This window comes from Delphinapterus leucas, chromosome 5 (assembly GCF_059928025.1).
Source record: "Delphinapterus leucas isolate spDelLeu-1000000601 "Yukka" chromosome 5, BTC_Dleu_Yukka2, whole genome shotgun sequence".
Classification (NCBI taxonomy): domain Eukaryota; kingdom Metazoa; phylum Chordata; class Mammalia; order Artiodactyla; family Monodontidae; genus Delphinapterus; species Delphinapterus leucas.
This window is the reverse complement of record NC_143133.1, coordinates 26716435-26736092: the sequence shown is the minus strand read 5'-3', so window position 1 is coordinate 26736092 and position 19658 is coordinate 26716435. Positions and strand designations below refer to the sequence as shown.

Genomic DNA, 19658 nt, shown 5'->3' with positions numbered 1-19658 from the left:
GTCTACAGTCTCTCTCCTCTGGGCCATTGCACTTGCTGTTCCTCTTGGCATTGCAGGAAGAAGACAGAATCTGTGACTGACTAAATTCTCCTTATCCTGCACATCTCAGCATAGAGTCTCTTCCTCCATGCTCGCACCCTGGCGGTCATTAGGTGCCACTCCTTTCCGTGAGCTTACTCCATCTCAGGACTCTCCACAGTTTACTGTCTCTCTTCCTGATTAGGCTCTAAGCTCCTAGAGGGCAGGGACTATGTCTTATTCATGGCTTTATCTCTAGTATTTTTTTTAATTTATTTTATTTATTTATTTATTTTTGGCTGCGTTGGGTCTTCGTTGCCGCACGCGGGCTTTCTCTAGTTTGTGGTGCACGGGCTTCTCACTGTGGTGGCTTCTCTTGTTGCAGAGCATGGGCTCTAAGTGCATGGGCTTCAGTAGTTGTGGCTCATGGGCTCTAGAGCGCAGGCTCAGTAGCTGTGGCACATGGGCTCAGTTGCTCCGCGGCATGTGGGATCTTCCCAGACCAGGGCTCGAACCCATGTCCCCTGAATTGGCAGGCGGATTCTTAACCACTGTGCCACGAGGGAAGCCCTATCTCTAGTATTTAGCAAAGTGCCTGCCATATAATTAGCACCCAATCGGTATTCTAGTCATTGGACGAATGTATGATAATAGCAAATCTATTTACAGAGAATGTCTAAAGTACCAAAACTTGGGAGAAAACTAACAGCAAGCCAACAGCAGCACCTGCCATGTTTGGGTGTCTCAAGTAGAAGTGAAAAGTAAGCAGGGATCAAGTAGGACTTGGGCTTCCTGCCGACAAAGTCCAGGCTTGGAGATGGAATGGATGAGAACATAGCAGAAAATATCATCACATCCTGAAGAAGCTGACTGCTAAACTTAGTCCAACATCTTTCAAATTGTAACTTTTCCAGATTCTCTTACACAGCAGAATGTCACTGACAGTCCACAGACACTAACTGTCTCTAAAATGACAATTAATACCCAAGATAGCAATTCCAGCTTTGTCCAGGGAGAAGCATCTGACCCAGGAGCTGAAAGACATTTACTTAAGAAGGCAGCACTTTAATCAGCGTCCAAGATTTTATACTTAATTAACTTTTTGAGAAAACTGTGCTTTCAAAATCTGGTTGAACAAAAGAGTCAGTAAATCTCTTTAATGATTATGGACAACAATTTCCAATGAAGTGTGATTAAGGAATAGTTTTCAGTTGTTTATTCTATCAGTCTTGGTGGTCTATAGTATATGAGAAACACATAGCTCAGACTTCTAATTATCTTAAAACATGTCTTAAAAACTTTAATTTCTAGCCTTGATTTCTGACCTCCAGCTGTAAATGACTATGCCTTGCTTGTCTTTTCAATTCCAATTTAGGAGTTTTAAATTAATTTTATAATATTCAAGATTAAAAAAAAAACAACATTGTATGATCTTCTCGTTTCTGGTCTGGCAGGTAAGGATCTGAGAAGTTGTCACTCTGTCCTAAAAACAAATAAAAAGCTAAACAAACTAAAAAATTAACAATTTTCCATAGATCTGTCAAATAAGGTCACAAGGCAGACTGCTGCCCCTGAAACTGAAGAGACTGACAGGCAGATACAGAAAATCACAACTTACTGAAACAGAAACCTCTGCAGGAACCAATGTCATGGTAGGAAAATCTGACCTATAATTGACAAACTGCTGAAGGCTCAGTGTGGACAAGCTTAGAAGATAAAGCTCCAGGGGTACCCAGTCATGTGAGGGCCCAGACGATTGAAAGTTTTACCTCTAGGAGTTCTACCAGGTCCTCACAGTGAATATCAGAGGAAAATCTTGTGCTTCCAGCAGTGAGAGGGGAAAAGGAACCCTTTTGAAATAGGGCAGAGCATTCTGTTCTTTTTAACAAGGGCCACCTTAATGAGATCATCTTACCAGAGCCTAAACTACTGAGGTATTAACAGAGCCTACCTAACTCAGGGGGGAATGTAAGTGGAAGAAGGGAAACACCCAATTCCAGCTTTCTCTAGCTATCCTGTCCCACCTAAGGGGCGGGGGTGGGGTGGGGGGGACAAAGCAAAACTGAGAAGCACTGGTGAAGTTGGCAGTCCAAGGGATGAGGCTCACCAAAAGACTGAAACCTAATCATAGGACTGCAGAATGCTTCCCCTCCCCCAACACCTTACCAACACATTACTAAAGGCCTACTAACCATGGTTCCTTTTACCCAGTACATCATGTCCATCTTTCAACAAAAAATCACAAGACATACCAAAAGGCAAAAAGCACACTTTGAAGAAACTTAACATGCATCAGAGCCAGAATCGGATATGACAGGAATGTCAGAATTATTAGACCAGGAATTTTAAAAACTATGATTAATATGTTAAGGAGATTAATGGAAAAAGTAGACAACATGCAAGAACAGATGGGTCATGTAAGCAGAAAGATGAAAATTCTGAGAAAGAATCAAAAAGAAATGCCAGGATAAAAAAAGAAAACACTGTAACAGTAATGAAGAATGCCACTGATGAGCTCCGTAGTACACTGGACCCAGCTGAGGAAAGAATCTCTGAGCTTAAGGAAATGCCAATAGAAACTTCAAAAAAAAAAAAAAAAGGTGGATGATAACAACAATAACAAAGAACAAGAGAAGCAAATAGAAAACAGTAACAAATATGGTAGATATTAATCCAACTATATCAATAATCACTTTAAACATCAATGAACTAAATACATGAAAAGAGATTGTCAGAGTGGATCAAAAAACAAGACCTAACTATATGCTGTCAGAAAGAAATTCATTGTGATTATAAAGACATACATAGATTAAGACTAAAAGAATGGAGAATTATATGTCATGCTAACACTACTAAAAAGAAAGTGAGGGAGGGGCTTCCCTGGTGGCGCAGTGGTTGGGAGTCCGCCTGCTGATGCAGGGGACGCGGGGTCGTGCCCTGGTCCGGGAAGATCCCACATGCCGTGGAGCGGCTAGGCCTGTGAGCCATGGCCGCTGAGCCTGCGCGTCCAGAGCCTGTGCTCCACAACGGGAGAGGCCACACAGTGAGAGGCCCGCGTACCGCAAAAAAAAAAAAAAAAAAAACAAAAAAACAACAACAACAACAAAAAAAAAAAGCCAAGAAAGTGAGAGTAGCTATATTAATAATAGAGCAGACTTCAGGGCAAGGAAAATTATCAGAGAAAAAGAGGGGCATCACTTAATGACAAAGGGGTCAATACTCCAAGAATATGTAACAATTCTTAATGTGCATGTGCCTAACAATACAACATCAAAATACATAAGGCAAACACTGGTAGAACTGTAAGAAAAAATAGGTGAATCTACTACTGTAGCTGGAGACTTTAGCACCTGTCTATCAGAAAAGGACTGATCCAGCAGGCAGAAAATCACTAAGAACATAGTTGAACTCAAGAGCACCATAAATCAACTGGATATAATTGAGATCTATAGACTAGATCTATAGATCTATAATTGAGATCTATAGACGACTTCTATACTTATACTTCTGTATAAACAACAGCAGAATACACATTCTTCTCCAGCTCATATAGAACATTCACCAAGATAGATGACATTCTGGGTCATAAAACACACCTTAACAAGTTTAGAAGATTAGAAATCAAACAAGGTCTACTCTCAGAGCACATGGAATTAAACAAGAAATCAACGACAGAAAGAAAACTGAAGGATCCAAAATACTAGGAGATTAAACAACACATAAGTCAATGAAGAAATCGCAAGAGAAATTTAAAAATATTTTGAATTAACTGAAAAAATAACATCAAAATTTGTGGGATGAGCTACATATAGGGAAATTTATAGCACTGAATGCACATATTAGAAAGGAAGATATCAAATTAATATGCTAAGCTTCCACTAGTAAAAAGAAAAAAGAGCAAATTAAATCCAAAGTAAGCAGAACAAAAGAAATAATAAAAATTAGAGCAGAAATCAATAAAAATGAAAACAGGAAATCAATAGAGGAAATCAACAATAGCAAAAAAAAGCTAGCTCTTTGAAAAGATCAATGAAATGGATAAGTCTCTAGCCAGACTAATTAAGAAAAAAAGAGAGAAGACATAAATCATTAATATTAGAAATGAAGGAGGAGACATTACTGTAGATACCATGGACATTAAAAGGATAATAAAGGATTATTATGAATAACTCTATGCCCACATATTTGATAACCCAGATGAAATGGACTAATTCCTTGAAAGACACAATCTGCCAAAACTGCACAAGAAGAAATAGACAACCTGAACAGCCCTATCTATTAAAGAAATTGAATCAATAATTAATAACCTTCCAAAACAGAAAGCACCAGGCCCAAATGGATTACCTGGTAAATTATACCAAACACTTAAGGAATAAACGATACCAATTCTTCACAATATGAAGCAGAAAACAGAAGCAGAGGGAACACACTGCAACACATTCCATAAGGCCACCATTACTCTAAAACCAAAACCAGATAAAGGCACTACAAGAAGGAAAAATTATACACCAATATCCCTCACGAACATAGATACAAAAATCCTCAACAAAATATTAGCGAAATGAATATGACAATGTATAAAAAGAATTATTCACCATGAGCAAAAGAATTTTATTTCAGGTGTGCAAGCCTGGTTTAACCTTTGAAAATCAATGTTATCTATCAGTAATATCAAAATAGGCAAAAATAGAAAAATCACATGATCATATCAGTTGATGTAGAAAAATCATTTGACAAAATTCAACATCCATTCATGAGAATAACTCTCAGTAAACTAGGAACAGTTCCCCAACTTCATAAAGAACATCTACAAAATACCACAAGCTAACATCATATTTAATAGTGAGAAACATGAAGCGTTCCTACTAAGATCAGGAACAAGACAAAGATGTCCCCTTTCATCACGCGTTTCCAACATCATACTGGAAGTCCTGGTTAATGCAGTCGGATTTAAAAAAGGAAACAAAAGGTATACAAATTGAGAAGGAAGAAATAAAATGGTCATTATTCACAGATGACATGATTGTCTATGCATAAAAATCCTAAAGAATTGACAACAAAACTCCTGGAAATAAGCAGTTATCACAAACTGCAGGATACAAGGTTAATATACAAGTCTATAGGTTTCCTATGTGCCAGAAATGACCAAGTGAAATTTATATTAAAAACACATTACCATTTACATTACCCTCCCTAAAAATGAAATACTTAGGTGTAAGTCTAACAAAATATGTAAAAGATCTATATGAGGAAAACTACAAAACGCTGAAGAAATATTTCCAAAAAATAACTAAATAAATGGAGAGATATTCCTTGTCAATGAGTAGGAGGTCAAGATGACAGTTCTTATCAACTTGATTAGCATAATCCCAATCAAAATCTCAGCAAGTCTTTTTGTGGATATCAACAACCTGATTCTAAAGTTTATGTGGAGAGCCAAAAGACCAAGAATAACAACACAATATTTAAAGAGAAGAACAAAGATGAAGGACTGATACCATCTGACTTCAAGACTTACTATAAAGCTACAGTAATCAAAAAAGTGTGGCATTAATGAAAGAATAAACAAACTGATGAATTGTATGGAATAGAAAGCCCAGAAATGAACCCACATAAATATATAAATATAGTCTCTCATCTTTGACAAAGGAGCAATGGAAATACAATGGAGAAAAGATAGACTCTTCAATAAATGATGCTGGAACAGGTACATATTAAAAACAAAACAAAAAACCCCCCTAAATCCAGACATTACACCCTTCACAAAAACTAACTCAAAGTGAACCACAGACCTAAATGTAAAACTATAACTATATAATTAAAACAATAAAAATCCTGGATGATAACATAGGAGAATATCTAGATGACCTTGGACATGGGGATGACTTTTAAATACAACATCAAAGGCACAATCTATAAAAGAAAGAATTGATAATGTGAACTTGATTAAAATTTTAAAATTATGCTCTGCAAGTCACTGTCAAGAAATGAGAAGACAGGTTATAGACTGGGAAAAAATATTTACAAAGACATCTGATAAAGAACTGTTATCCAAACTACACAAAGAATTCTTAAAACTGAACAATAAGAAAATGAACAATCTGATTCAAAAATAGGCAAAAGATCTGAAGGATACCTCACCAAAGAAGATATGCAGATAGCACATAAGTATATGAAAAGATGCTCCACACCATATGTCACTAGGCAATTGTGAATTAAAATGAGAAAACCATGGGAATGTAAATTGATACAGCCACTATGGAGAGCAGTATGGAGGTTCCTTAAAAAGCTAAAAATAGAATTACCATATGACCCAGCAATCCCACTACTGGGCATATACCCAGAGAAAACCATAATTCAAAAAGACACATGCACCCCAGCATTCACTGCAGCACTATTTACAAGAGCCAGGTCATGGAAGCAACCTAAATGCCCATCGACAGACGAATGGATAAAGAAGATGTGGTACATATACACAATGGAATATCACTCAGCCATAAAAAGGAACAAAACTGGGTCATTTGTAGAGATGTGGATGGACCTAGAGACTGTCATACAGAGTAAAGTAAGTCCGAAAGAGAAAAATACATATCATATATTAACACATATATGTGGAATCTAGAAAAATGGTACAGATGAACCAGTCTGCAAGGCAGAAATAGAGACACAGATGTAGAGAACAAACTTATAAACACCAAGGGGGGAAAGCAGGGGGTGGTGGTGGTGGTGATGGTGGTATGAATTGGGAGATTGGGATTGACATATATACACTAATATGTATAAAATAGATAACTAATAAGAACCTGCTGTATAAAAAAAAAAATAAAATGAGATAACTGCTGTAAATCTATTAGTGTGGCCAAAGTCCAAAACACTGACAGCACTAAATACTGGTAGGATGTGGAGCAACAGAAACTCTCATTCATTGCTGATGGGAATGCAAAATGATACAGCCACTTTAAAAGACAGTTTGGTAGTTTCTTCTAAAACTAAATATACTCTTACCATATAATCCAGCAATTGTGCTCCTTGGTATTTACCCAAAGGAGTTGAAAACTTAAGTCCACACAAAAGCCTGCACATAGATGTTTATAGCAACTTTATTCATAGCCAAAACTCAGAAGAAACCAAGATATCCTTCAGTAGGTGAGTGCATAAACAAACCGTGGCTCATCCAGGGAATGGACTATTAGCGCTAAAAAGATATGAACTATCAAGCCGTGAAAAACATGGAGGAAACATAAACATATACAGCTAAGTGGAAGAAGCCAATCTGAAAAGGTTACATACTGTATGATTCCAACTTTGACATTCTGGAAAAGGCAAAAGTATGGAGACAGTGAAACGATTAGTTGTTTCTAGTTAGAGAGAAGGGTGAGATAAATAATTGGAGCACAGAGGACTTTTAAAACAATGAAATTATTCTGTATTAAACTACAATGGTGGATACATGTCATTATACATTTGTAAAAACCCAGTCAATGTACAATACCAAGAGTAAACCCTAATGTAAACTATGGACTTCGGGTAACAATGATGGGTCAATGTAGATTCATCAACTGAAACAAATAGATCACTGTGGTGTAGGAAGTCAACAGCGCTGAGGCTGTGCATGTGTGGGGATGGGGGTATTTGGAATTCTCAGAAATTTCTGCTCAATTTTGCTTTGAACCCAAAACTGCTCTAAAAAAATAAAGTTTATTAGAAGTGTAAAAGTTTAAAAAAATTGTTTAAAAGTTTCCAAAGTCCTAAATTACATAACATTTTCTCCTTACTTCATAAAGACAAATATGGGAATTGATATAATATCAAGAAATCCAGATTTATATTAAAGAATGAAAATTACTAAAGTGAACAAATGAAACAGAAATTGGGCCTCTGGAATTTAAGACAATTATACCTGACAATAATTCTAAAGAAGCCATCAGATGGTATTCATCTTGAAGAGCCTCCTTCCTCCTGTAGGTTGTCAGCTAAAGACTACTCATGAGATGAGGTTATATCTTATCCCACACAAACAAAGCGTTTGTTAACATAAAAGACCTATGATGGGGCTTCCCTGGTGGTGCAGTGGTTGAGAGTCCACCTGCCGATGCAGGGGACATGGGTTCGTGCCCCGGTCTGGGAAGATCCTACATGCTGCAGAGCAGCTGGGCCCGTGAGCCATGGCCGCTGAGCCTGTGCGTCCGGAGCCTGTGCTCCGCAACGGGAGAGGTCACAACAGTGAGAGGCCCGCATACCGCAAAAAAAAAAAAAAAAAAGAACTATAATGTGTGGGTGAAAGGGTTGACTTTACCACCTTGGAGCAGCACCGTAATACATGAGAAAAGTTGAATGTTAATTTTGCCTTCTACTCAGAAAAGAATCAAAAGGATATGAGTATCTCTATCCCTTTCTATTAAAAGTACAGGATGTCATAGTCATTTAAAATGCTTTTCCTTAAAAAATACACAGGCATACCTCCAAGATACAGCAGGCTCGGTTCCAGACCACCAATATAAAATGAATATCACAACAAAGTAAGTCACATGAATTTTTTGTTTCCCAGTGCATGTAGAAGTTATGTTTACACTATCCTGTAGTCTATTAAGTGTCCAATAGCATTATGTCTTAAAAAAAAAGTACATACCTTAATTAAAAAAATACTTCATTGCTAAAAAAATGCTAACCATCAACTGAGCTTTCAGCAAGACATAATCTTTTTTGCTGGTCGAGGGTTTTGAAATATTTTGAGAATCACCAAAATGTGACACAGACATATAGAGTGAGCAAATGTTGTTAGGAAAAAATGGGACTGATAAACTTGCTGGATGGAGGGTTACCATAAACCTTCAATTTGTAAAAAATGCACTCTCTGTGAAACACAATAAAGCAAAATTCAGTAAAGCAGTATATGCTTGTAACAGATTCATTACCATTTTTTTATTAATTCTCTAACAAATAGAACACTGAAATTATTTAGTATAACCTTGTGAAACCTGTATTTTCCCAACTGTGAACTTCTACAGTTCTAGATTTATAGCTTCCCACTGTAATGGACATTAAATTTCATTTTAACAACAGCCAAGATGTTTTGATTCAAACGCAATTGATTTTAAAAACAAATAAGAAATGCAGTATCTTTACAGCATCCAGGGTTTCTTTGTTATTTAAATATCCTCCATTTTAAATAGATTAACTGTTTCTTGCATGTTAATTGCCAACTAACAGCAAAATTCCGCAGACAACTTTGTTCTAAAAATTATTTTCAGACAGATTATACAGTTATCCCTCAGCATCTGTGGGGATCTCCAGCAGCTATTAAAATCCAAGGATGCTCAAGTTCCTTATATAAAATGGTACAGTATGATCTTATACTATACGCATATCCTCCCTTATACTTTAAACCATCTCTTGATTACCTGTAACACCCAATACAATGCAAATGCTAGGTCAACAGTTGCCAGCTTCAGTAAATTCAAGTTTTGCTTTTTGGAACTTTGGAATTTTTCTTTTCTCAAATATTTTTGATCTATGGTTGGTTGAATTTGTGGGTGTGGAACCTGAGGATATGGAGGGCCGACTGTACCTTTTTACTTTATTCCTACCAACACCTTATGTACTTCAGGGACTATCATCTACCTGGATGTTAGTGCAGCCACCTTCTAACTGGGTTCACCACCTCCAATCTAATCTCTCTTTGCTCCAATCCGTGTACATAGCAAAATATCACAGCACTTGATTTATTTTTCTTTCTCTTGACAGGAGTGTAACCTAGAGACTTTGCTCAAGTACTATTTTGCAACAGTAAATAGTCTTCAATACTGTTGCTTTCACATTCTGATCTGAGTGTAAAATTATTTTTGCTACTACTGTTTGTTAACTACAATGTTTGGTGATATAAATTAAAGGAAATATTACACTTGGTAGGTTTTAAGACAGATAAAATTTGCTGTAAATAATAAGCAAAAGGTATTCAGAAAAAAATCATACTAGGCCTCCACCTCCCAAAAGAATTAATCATCACTGGAATATACATACCTTGTGAAATACAGGAGAGTATCATCAGCATAATAGAAGAATTTTACTAAATTACCATAAAGATGACCAAGTTACTAGGCACACATATCAGATGTTTCCACAGACACTGTGAAACTTGTTATATTTGTGTTATGTAAATGCTGCTGACCTGTTGGTTATATAACCAAATATTCTAGTAGGTGAAAAAATGCCATAACATAACATTTCATTATGTTTTTTTGAAGGGAAGAAAATGGTCATTCACCTTCCCTTCAATCTGCTTATCTGCAGCGCCTGGTACAGAGTGAGTGCATACCAAGTGTTTATTCGCTGAACGAAGAAACATCCCCAAGGACATAATTATGCCCGCCTCAGCTTCAGTTCTTCCCACTGTTTCCTGATATCCCTGACTGAATGAAGGTTGTCTCACTTTCCCAATCCCCTGTGTAACTCTTACAGCTTTTACCACACTAGGTCTACACCACAGATATTTTGCAGGCATCTAAGCCCCTATCTAAACTATAAAATCTTTGAAAAAGGATGGTGTCTGACTTATCCTTTAGCCCTAATATTACCAATAAAACTATCAGCTCCCCAGTCCAAGGACTGCATTTTGAAAAAGTATTTTTAGTATTATAATTTCAAATTTGTATAAACGAAAACTAAACATGTTTTCCTAACAATAACCACAAAACATGCAACTTGACCAGGCCTTCTGGCTGGTAGAAATATAATAAAATGGGGCAGAAGGAGGAAGCACAGCAGATTCTCTCAGAGTACTGCTTTCTGAATTTACCCAAATGAGACATTTATTTTAAAATGCTCAGAAACATCGCTTTTTTTTCCCCCTTAAAACATTAGGCAAGGGCTTCCCTGGTGGCGCAGTGGGTGAGAGTTCGCCTGCCGATGCAAGGGACGCGGGTTCGTGCCCCGGTCTGGGAAGATCCCACATGCTGCGGAGAGGCTGGGCCCGTGAGCCACGGCCGCTGGCCGCTGAGCCTGCGCGTCCGGAGGCTGTGCTCCGCAGTGAGAGAGGCCACGACAGTAAGAGGCCTGCGTATCGCAAAAAAAACCCCAAAAAACAAAACAAACAAACAAAAAAAAACATTAGGCAAAGTGTCTTGCTTTTCGTAGGCGCCTATCACATATTTGATGAATGGAATTTATTTGGAGACAAAAACACAAACACTTTAAAACAGAAGAAAAAAAGAAATACTTCACATACCAAGGTATGACTTTGCTAGAGAAAAAAATATGTTCTTTTTAAAGACGTAATGATAGCATTTTCTCCAATACTTTAGAGTCGTGAGAAATTTTCTAGTATTTAAAAATGGTACCAGGAGTCCCATTAATTCTATCAGAAATCTCAAATTGATGTGAATAACATCCTGGCTTCATAGAATAGAAAAGAACTTGAGAGATGTCTAACAAATTTCTCATCTGGACCCATGGCCTCATTCTCTTTGAGAAAAATAAGGCTTAGAGAAAAGATATTGTTAAATGTTTAGCCCTGGGTAGCTTTGAGATTGAAACTTAAATCTTTTCATTCTGGGTCAGCATGCTTTCCATTGAGCCTTAATCTAGTCTATTTTAGTTCCCTATTGAGATTACCAAAGTTCAACCCAAGTGTTATTCTCTTACACATTTACTTAAAGTGTGATATATCTATATGCCATTGTGTACATTCACCCAACAAGCACATAATACAGATCTTCTCTGACATATAGATCCTGAAATATACATGCCATATTCAAGTGACTGCCCTTGTCAAGGTCTTTTTTCCCATCAGTCCTAGAAATGGACTGGATCTGCTTTATTTCCTAAGGCCAATGGCTCTGCCTTTAGGCTTCTCCCTTGAGGACTGTAATTCTAGCTCCATTACTTCACTGTCTTATCTTCTGTTAGATTTCAGATAAATCCACATCTCTTGCCTCTCGGAGTTGCTGAGATGTGTTTAAAAACCCTTCTAGGCACAGACCTTGACAAAAATGATTCTAAAAAATCAGGCAGTTCAATATTTGCTGTGAAGATATCTTTGCTTTCATGCAGGCCTTTCCCACTGATTCCTGAGTCTATTTTCAAAACTGACTATTAACGCTTTGTAGTTGGAAACAGTGGATAGATACCTGAATAAAAAAATATAAATTAAAAGTAACAAAAGGAAACCTTTTTTTTTTTTCATAGAACTCATGGCCCCTTCTGTTTTGCTTTTTAGAAAAGGAAAGAATTCCATTAGAAGAAGACTCAACACACCTATAAAAATAGAACTTCCCATTAGATTCTGAATAGCTCACATTCCACAGGAAGTATGCACAAGTACCACATTGCCAAAACCAGCATCAAAAGGACAAACACAGAGAACATTCCTTCTTCAGGAATTCAAGTAGTTACTTTATCTTGGAACTGATTGGCAAAGTGACTTCCAATTTTTCCATGAGTATTTCATTGATATCTTTAAGATCATACTTTTCTTAAATTAACTATGTTTAAAATGTGCATTTTTCTAAAGCTACTTACTTTTCTTCTTCCTAGAAAACCACCACCACAATTAAATAATTTAGAGGAATTATTTATTTATATTTGTTATAATCTCTTTTTAGTCACTGAAAACCTACACTTTTAGCCATTGTTTCCAACTGTGTCTAAAGCTGGGTGCTTTACTGGATTGTGTTTAACTAGTTTATTAATCTAATTTACTGGAAAAGCATTTTGATGACAATTACTGATAACTCTCCTCTTAAACTTTAAACATTGAAGAATAATTGCAACAGATTTCAAAATAACAGCAGATTTCTCATGTTACTATGGTTCAAACGTAAACTCTACATTTTGGTTTCAGAGACATTAATAGCACAAACAAATATCATTGCTTCATATATGATCCACTGTAATTAAAAATCTTATTTTGTTTTCAAATGAAATGCTTTCTTTATATGTTCTGCACCAATTACTAAGTGCTGAATTTTTTTAAAAAATGGTGCACTTTAAAAATAAACTTTATTATAAACAATGTGATTCTTATCATTCCCTGCATTTAGTAAGGAAATCTTACCTTTAAAAATCTATAATATTTAAAACATGGATATAAATAACTTGATGACTGTGGAAAAGCGGCATGGCATGGGAAGAAGGATGCCTCTTTCTTTCATATTTGGCCTAACACTGAATTGCTTTTTGGAGCTGAAGGGGATCAGGATATGCCCTGCCAAAATATGCCACTTTGGCATAAGGATTATATTGAGCTAAAGGCAAGTGAGAATCAGCAAATACAGGAAGAATTCTCCACTCCATGCCCTTAATCTGCCTAAAAGCAGGACATAAATTTCCCTTTGAGGAAGGTGTCTGCTTCCATCTAAGCAATTCTTACCATCTAAGACAAGGAGTTGACACCCTGAGTCTAACTGCTTCTTTCAAATTTCACTTCTTTGCTGTGAGCTCATGTGCACATAAATATTAATAAAAATGTTGTGCCTTTTCTCCTGTTAATCACTATCTTTTCTTAGTTTAACTCACATGCCTTCATGCATTGAACATAAGAAGGTGGAGAAAAATTTTTTCTCTCTGACTGAGCTGTGATTAAACCCAATTAGTCAAAGTGGAGAGGGAAGGGGGAGGGGCAAATTAGGGGTTTGGAATTAAGAGATACAAACTACTACGTGTAAAATAGATAAGCAACAGGATATATTGTATAGCACAGGGAATTACAGCCATTATCTTGTAATAACTTTTAATGGAGTATAATCTATAAAAATACTGAATCACAATCTGTATACCTAAAACTAATATAATATTGCAAATCAACTATGCTTCAATAAAAATAAATAAAATGAATACATTTTAAAAATAAATAAATTAAATTAAAAAATAAACCCAGTTCTGAATGGTGGTTTAGGTAATGAGCATTAGCAAAAGTGTTTTTTTTAATTCTAGTACTCATCACAGCATGAAGGACATATCCCAATGTATAATGCCATACCCTTGATTATACTGTAAAGGAGATCTGACAAATTAGACCTATCAAGAAATCACAACATGTCTTAAAAAATGGGATGGAGGCATTTCTCTCACTAAATAAAGAAAAAAAACACAAAAAACCAAAACCCTGTGCTCTCAGCCCTGCACAGCAGTAAAGAGGTACTTCCCAAGGGTGTCAATTGGGGTTGAGTAGGAAACCTGGGCTTCTACCTCCACCTGTCAGTAATAAGATGGTACCTCCTCACCTCTGTCATTGTGGTATCAGAGGAGGACTGTTAAAAAGATGATTTAAATTAAATTCAGAGTCTCATAATACCCAAAATGTCCAGGATATAATACAAAATCACTCACCATACCAAGAATCAGGATAATCTCAATATGAATGAGAAAAAACAATGAACAGATACCAATACCAAGATGACAGTGCTGTTGGAATTACCTGACAGGTTTTTTAATCAGCCATAATGAAAATGCTTCAGTGAACAATTATGAACACACTTAAATGAAAAAAAAGTAGGAAGTCTCAACAAAGGAATAGAGGATACACCAAACAACCAAAAGTCAATGGTAGAACTGATAAAAACACAGTAGCTAATAAAATTTTAAAAACTCAATTGATGAGCTCAACAGCAGAATGGAAAACAACTGAGGAAAGGATAAGTGACCTTGAAAAGAGAATATAAATTACCCAATCTGAACAAAAGAAATAAAATAAATTTTTAAAAAATTGAACAGAGGGGCTTCCCTGGTGGCGCAGTGGTTGAGAGTCCACCTGCCGATGCAGGGGACATGGGTTCGTGCCCCGGTCCGGGAAGATCCCACATGCCGCGGAGCGGCTGGGCCCATGAGCCATGGCCGCTGGGCCTGTGCATCTGGAGCCTGTGCTCCGCAACGGGAGAGGCCACAACAGTGAGAGGCCCGCGTACTGGGGAAAAAAAAAAAAAATTGAACAGAGTCTCAGGGACTTATGCGACTATAACAAAAGATCTAGCATTCATGTCATCAGGGTTCCAGAAGGAGAAGAGAAAGTGAGGCTGAAAAAGCAATCAAAGAAACAACGTCTAAAAATCTCCTAAGTTTGGCATAAATCTATATACTCAAGAGATTAAGTGAATATCAAATAAGATAAACTCTAAGAAATTCAAGGCAAGACACACCATAGTCAAACTTCTAAAAACTATAGACAAAGGTACATTTTTTAAAGCAGCCAGAGAGAAATAATACCTTATCTTTAGGGGATAAGCAACTAGAATGATAGAAGATTTCTTATGAAAAACAAAAGAATCCAGAAGGAATTGGCCCAACATTGAAAGAAAATTACCGTTAACCTAGAGTTTTATATCTAGCAAAAATATCCTTCTCAAATGAAGAGGAATTAAGACAGTCTCAGAAAAGGAAAACAGAATCTGTTGCTAGCACATCTATACTCTAAACGAATGGCTACAGGAAATTCTTAAAGAAAGGAAATAATAAAAGAAGGAATGCTGGAACATCAAGAAAGAACAACGGTAAAAGTGAAAACATGAGCTTTGAGGAAGACTTGAAAAGAAGAACTAGTGCAACTTGGAGTGTTGCCAACCTACAGCCACATGAACAAGCCATGAATGGAATGTGACTGTGGAAAGAACCTTGTGCAGCAGGACTGTGCGTATCCAGAGATTTAGTGTCTATTCTCTAGCAAGTATGTGGAACACCAATATGGCAGACATGTTTGGTTGCCTATCCAACAGGCAAGACTTCCCTTCCTGCTACAGATTGAATATATGATTGGTCAAAGCCAACTGCTGTAATTCTATCCCCTTTACTACTACTTGGTTCAGACATGTGCATGAGAAGCAATTCTAAACAATAATTCATTATCAGCTATCTTCTGAGGGACTGCTGGGAAAGGTTTTCCCTATAAATAAAAATATATGCAATGGGATTAATCTTTCCTTTTCTTCTGCCTTTGGAAGTCACTGTGATACCTGAAAATGAGGCAGCAAACTTGAGAACATTAAGGGGAACCTGAGGGTGAGGACAAACCCACATACTACAAAGAACACAGAGAAAGATGGAATGAACTTGGTTTCTTAATGACATCATTGGAGGACTGAATTAACCAAACTTAGTACTAACCTGTCATTAGACACATTTTACATGAAATAATAATTTTTTTCTTATTTATTCCCCAAATATCACATTAAATACTACAGAGAAGTCCATCATATGAATGTACTGTAATTATGCAACTGATTCCATTATTGGATTTATAAGTTGGTTTTCTTTTTTTTCCCACTATAAAGGACAATGCAATAAACAGCTTTCAGTATAAACTTTAACTGAATTTAGGGTAATACTTTCTCTGTACTTTGTTCTGAGAAGGAAAATTACTAAGTTAAATGAAATGGACATTTTTGATATGGAGTATCAATTTGATTTTCAGAAAGTGTATTCTTATTTAACCCCTAGCAGCAATGTGTATGGCCTGTCTCACTATACCCCATCCAGCCAGAGGGGATGCTGTGGACTGCTCCCCAAGAGCACTGGTTTCCCTTCATTCTTATTGATAGAAGCTTGGTTTATAAATCCTGATTAGTCTAAGTCAATCTTGATGACTCCATTCTCCCTGCCAGTGATTGGCGAGGGGTAGGCATGTGACTTAGCCCTGGCCAATGAGATGAAAAATGGGAGGCTTACTAGGTGAATTTTTCACTCTTAAAAAAAAAAAGAGAGAGACAATGTCTTCCACTATAAATTACCATGTCTCCATGTAATAATTTGAACCATGCCAGTCTGAGAACAAAGCCAGTGAGCTGGGGTAAAAGATGGGAGTTTGGTGATGTTGTTGAACCCCTGAATTAACCAACCTCAAGGGTCCTTGAGCCTTCTTTTTATATAAGATAATAAGTTACAAACACTTCAAAAAGCTTCAATGGAAAATTATGCTTATGTATAATCAGCCATCTTTGTACCCCAAGGTAAAACTGAGAACTACTTATGATATCACAATCCCAAAGGAAACAGACTCATTAACTGTTTCCCTTATGAAGATTAACTTAAATTTTAAATAAACAATGCTGAGCATTCACCTCATTTCAAAAGAATTAGAGTTGAATGTAATTTGAAGAACATTTAAAAATATTATAGGGTCATTCATTTGGACTGTAACTTGGAGAAAAATCATCCTTAATTCAAGATCTTCAAATAGACAGCAAAAATAAACAAACACAAAGTATGTTGTACTTACAAATCAAACACCAAGTAATGGAAGCCCTCTTCCGATATGCTGTCGTGAAGTCGCACTAAAACAAAAGAAAAAAGGAAAAAGAGAAGAAAGTCTGTGTTATATGTATGCCAAGAATCAACACTGACCCAAGACTTTTAATAGGCATCTGTCTCCTAAATTAAAATGTTAGCAACACTATTTTAGTTTCTGATGAGTCAGCATCCTTTATAGCAAGGCTTCGGTTCAGACAGACCCAAGGTTTAAGTTCTGGTTCTGATAATTATTAACTGTGTGATCTTAAGCAAATTAATTAACTTGTAATGATAACAGTTCTTATATCTTATAAAACGGTTGAGAATATTAAATAAAACAATACAAGTAAAATAATTCGTGTATTGCCACGCGAAAACTAAATAAAAGTCAATAATTGCTTTATCTCCATATGTCCAAAGTTACCAGGCTCCAGCAATTCTTCCACTGAGAGTCTCTTCCTTGTCATTCCCTTTGCTAATATCCTAGTCCAGGTCTTAAGAGTCTAGTAAATGGACTCCATGCCTCTTCCTCTCCCTTTTATCTGGGAAACTTCTATATAGCACTCTCCAGCCAGCCAAAACAGTCTTTATTATGCTATCTCTAAGAGAAAGTCACCAAAATCTATTTACCAAATCATCAGCCAAAAATGTACAGCTAGAATTTTTTTTTTTTTTTTGCAGTATGCGGGCCCCTCACTGCTATGGCCTCTCCTGTTGCGGAGCACAGGCTCCGGACGCGCAGGCTCAGCGGCCATGGCTCACGGGCCCAGCCGCTCTGCGGCATGTGGGATCTTCCCGGACCTGGGCACGAACCCGCGTCCCCTGCATCGGCAGGCGGACTCTCAACCACTGCGCCACCTGGGAAGCCCACAGCTAGAACTTTTAATAAAATAATCTACTTTAATAGATTTAGTATTAAGCATATTAACACTACTTTAGATTTTCCAGTGAGCTAAGCGTTCAGTGATAACTAGCCAAAACCAAAGTTTCTCTCTTCTGAATTTAAAGTACTCACTGTTTACTGCAAAATAACCACACACGTAAAACTCACTTTTTTTTCCTGCTATTTATTTTTGCCTAAGCCCCCTGACTCCCTTAGATGGTAAACTTCCTAAGTATCCAATCACTTACGAGGCCTTGGCCTTCACTGGGAACAACGGAGGCCAAAAAAAGCAACAAACTCATAGGACACAAATGCTTTTGAAAAGTCACCAAAAAAGGATCATGATTTCTACTATGACCAGTCCTTAGTACTTTCCCCACGCAGTGATGACCATCAATATGGAAAATGTGGATTCAAAAGAACACTTAGATGGTCACACAAGCTACTATAATCCACAAAGGGAGTTTGTAGTACCCATGACATTCCCAAGGTCACAGACATAATAGAATGTCCATTCTTTACAATCCAATTCCATCCCCTTCAGGTGTCATCCTTGGCTCACTATTAAAATCTTTTCTGAATTCCTCTCCAGAAATTTCTCCTAAGTAGAGAAAGAGAGGCTTTTGCTTCACCTATAATTATGGATTATCATTTGTAAAATGTAAGTTTTCTGTTACCATGAACATGAGACGGGGGCCCATAATGCAGGCATCTGGGAGTGTGGCCACTGCAGCTCAGTCTGAGCTCCTCTATTTGTCTCTAGAGCACGCGGAATGTAAACGCTGCAGCATCCCTTTCCTTATCTTATTTGTTTCTCATAGTGTCACCTTTGAATTATGGATGCAGCCTATTTTACTCTTATTAACAAACTCTAATACCTGTCCTTTCTTCAGTACACAGAGTTTCTTTCTCATCAACACTATCAAACAGGAACCATATTTCCTAAGTCTTTGCATCCCTCATAGAGACTTGGCAAATAGTAGACAGTCTTTCATAAAATTGGTTTTGAGCATTTACTATACCAGGTGCTAGGCATTCTTCTCACTTTTTAGACAAACATTTTCATCAAAGCTCAGTATACTTATGTATGTCTGAAACAAAATGATTGGTATGCAAACAATTCTCCTGTAACTTTAATTGTGTGAAGGGTATTCTTCAATTTGCCAGTATCAGAGATCACATGCTTCATCCATAAATTCAGAGTGACACTAAAGATGAGAGGGAGACTGCGGTGTGCTTACACTGCAGTCATGTGTTTAACTTGCCTGCTACCTTTGCTTAAACTTATGCCACCAAAGAAAATCAAAAGTTTAGCTCAATGATGAGTCTTCTGCTCAGTCATTCAGCACAGTAAGGAAAGCCAGATCATGGGTGATAACTCACTGGCTTTCTTATATGACACAGACTCACAAATATCTCATTGAGCAGCTGTAACACAACCTGTGTTTAAATGAGTTCAGATAATGGTATGGCTACTTGAAGAACTCAGACAGTTACTCTGTGAAAATAAGGTGGATTTCCATGCTATCAAAGTTAAAATGAA

General features: G+C 36.9%; 1 protein-coding gene across 11 annotated transcripts in view; it reads right to left on the bottom strand.

Annotated features, from left to right (window-relative positions):
* Nucleotides 1–19658, bottom strand: part of CAMK2D (calcium/calmodulin dependent protein kinase II delta) — a 462200-nt gene that overhangs the window by 137679 nt on the left and 304863 nt on the right. For all 11 annotated transcript variants that reach the window (XM_089911562.1, XM_089911561.1, XM_089911565.1 and 8 more), the window contains one exon: nt 17222–17276. In XM_089911562.1, coding sequence (XP_089767688.1) covers nt 17222–17276 — 55 coding nt within the window. The remainder of the gene's footprint in view (nt 1–17221; nt 17277–19658) is intronic.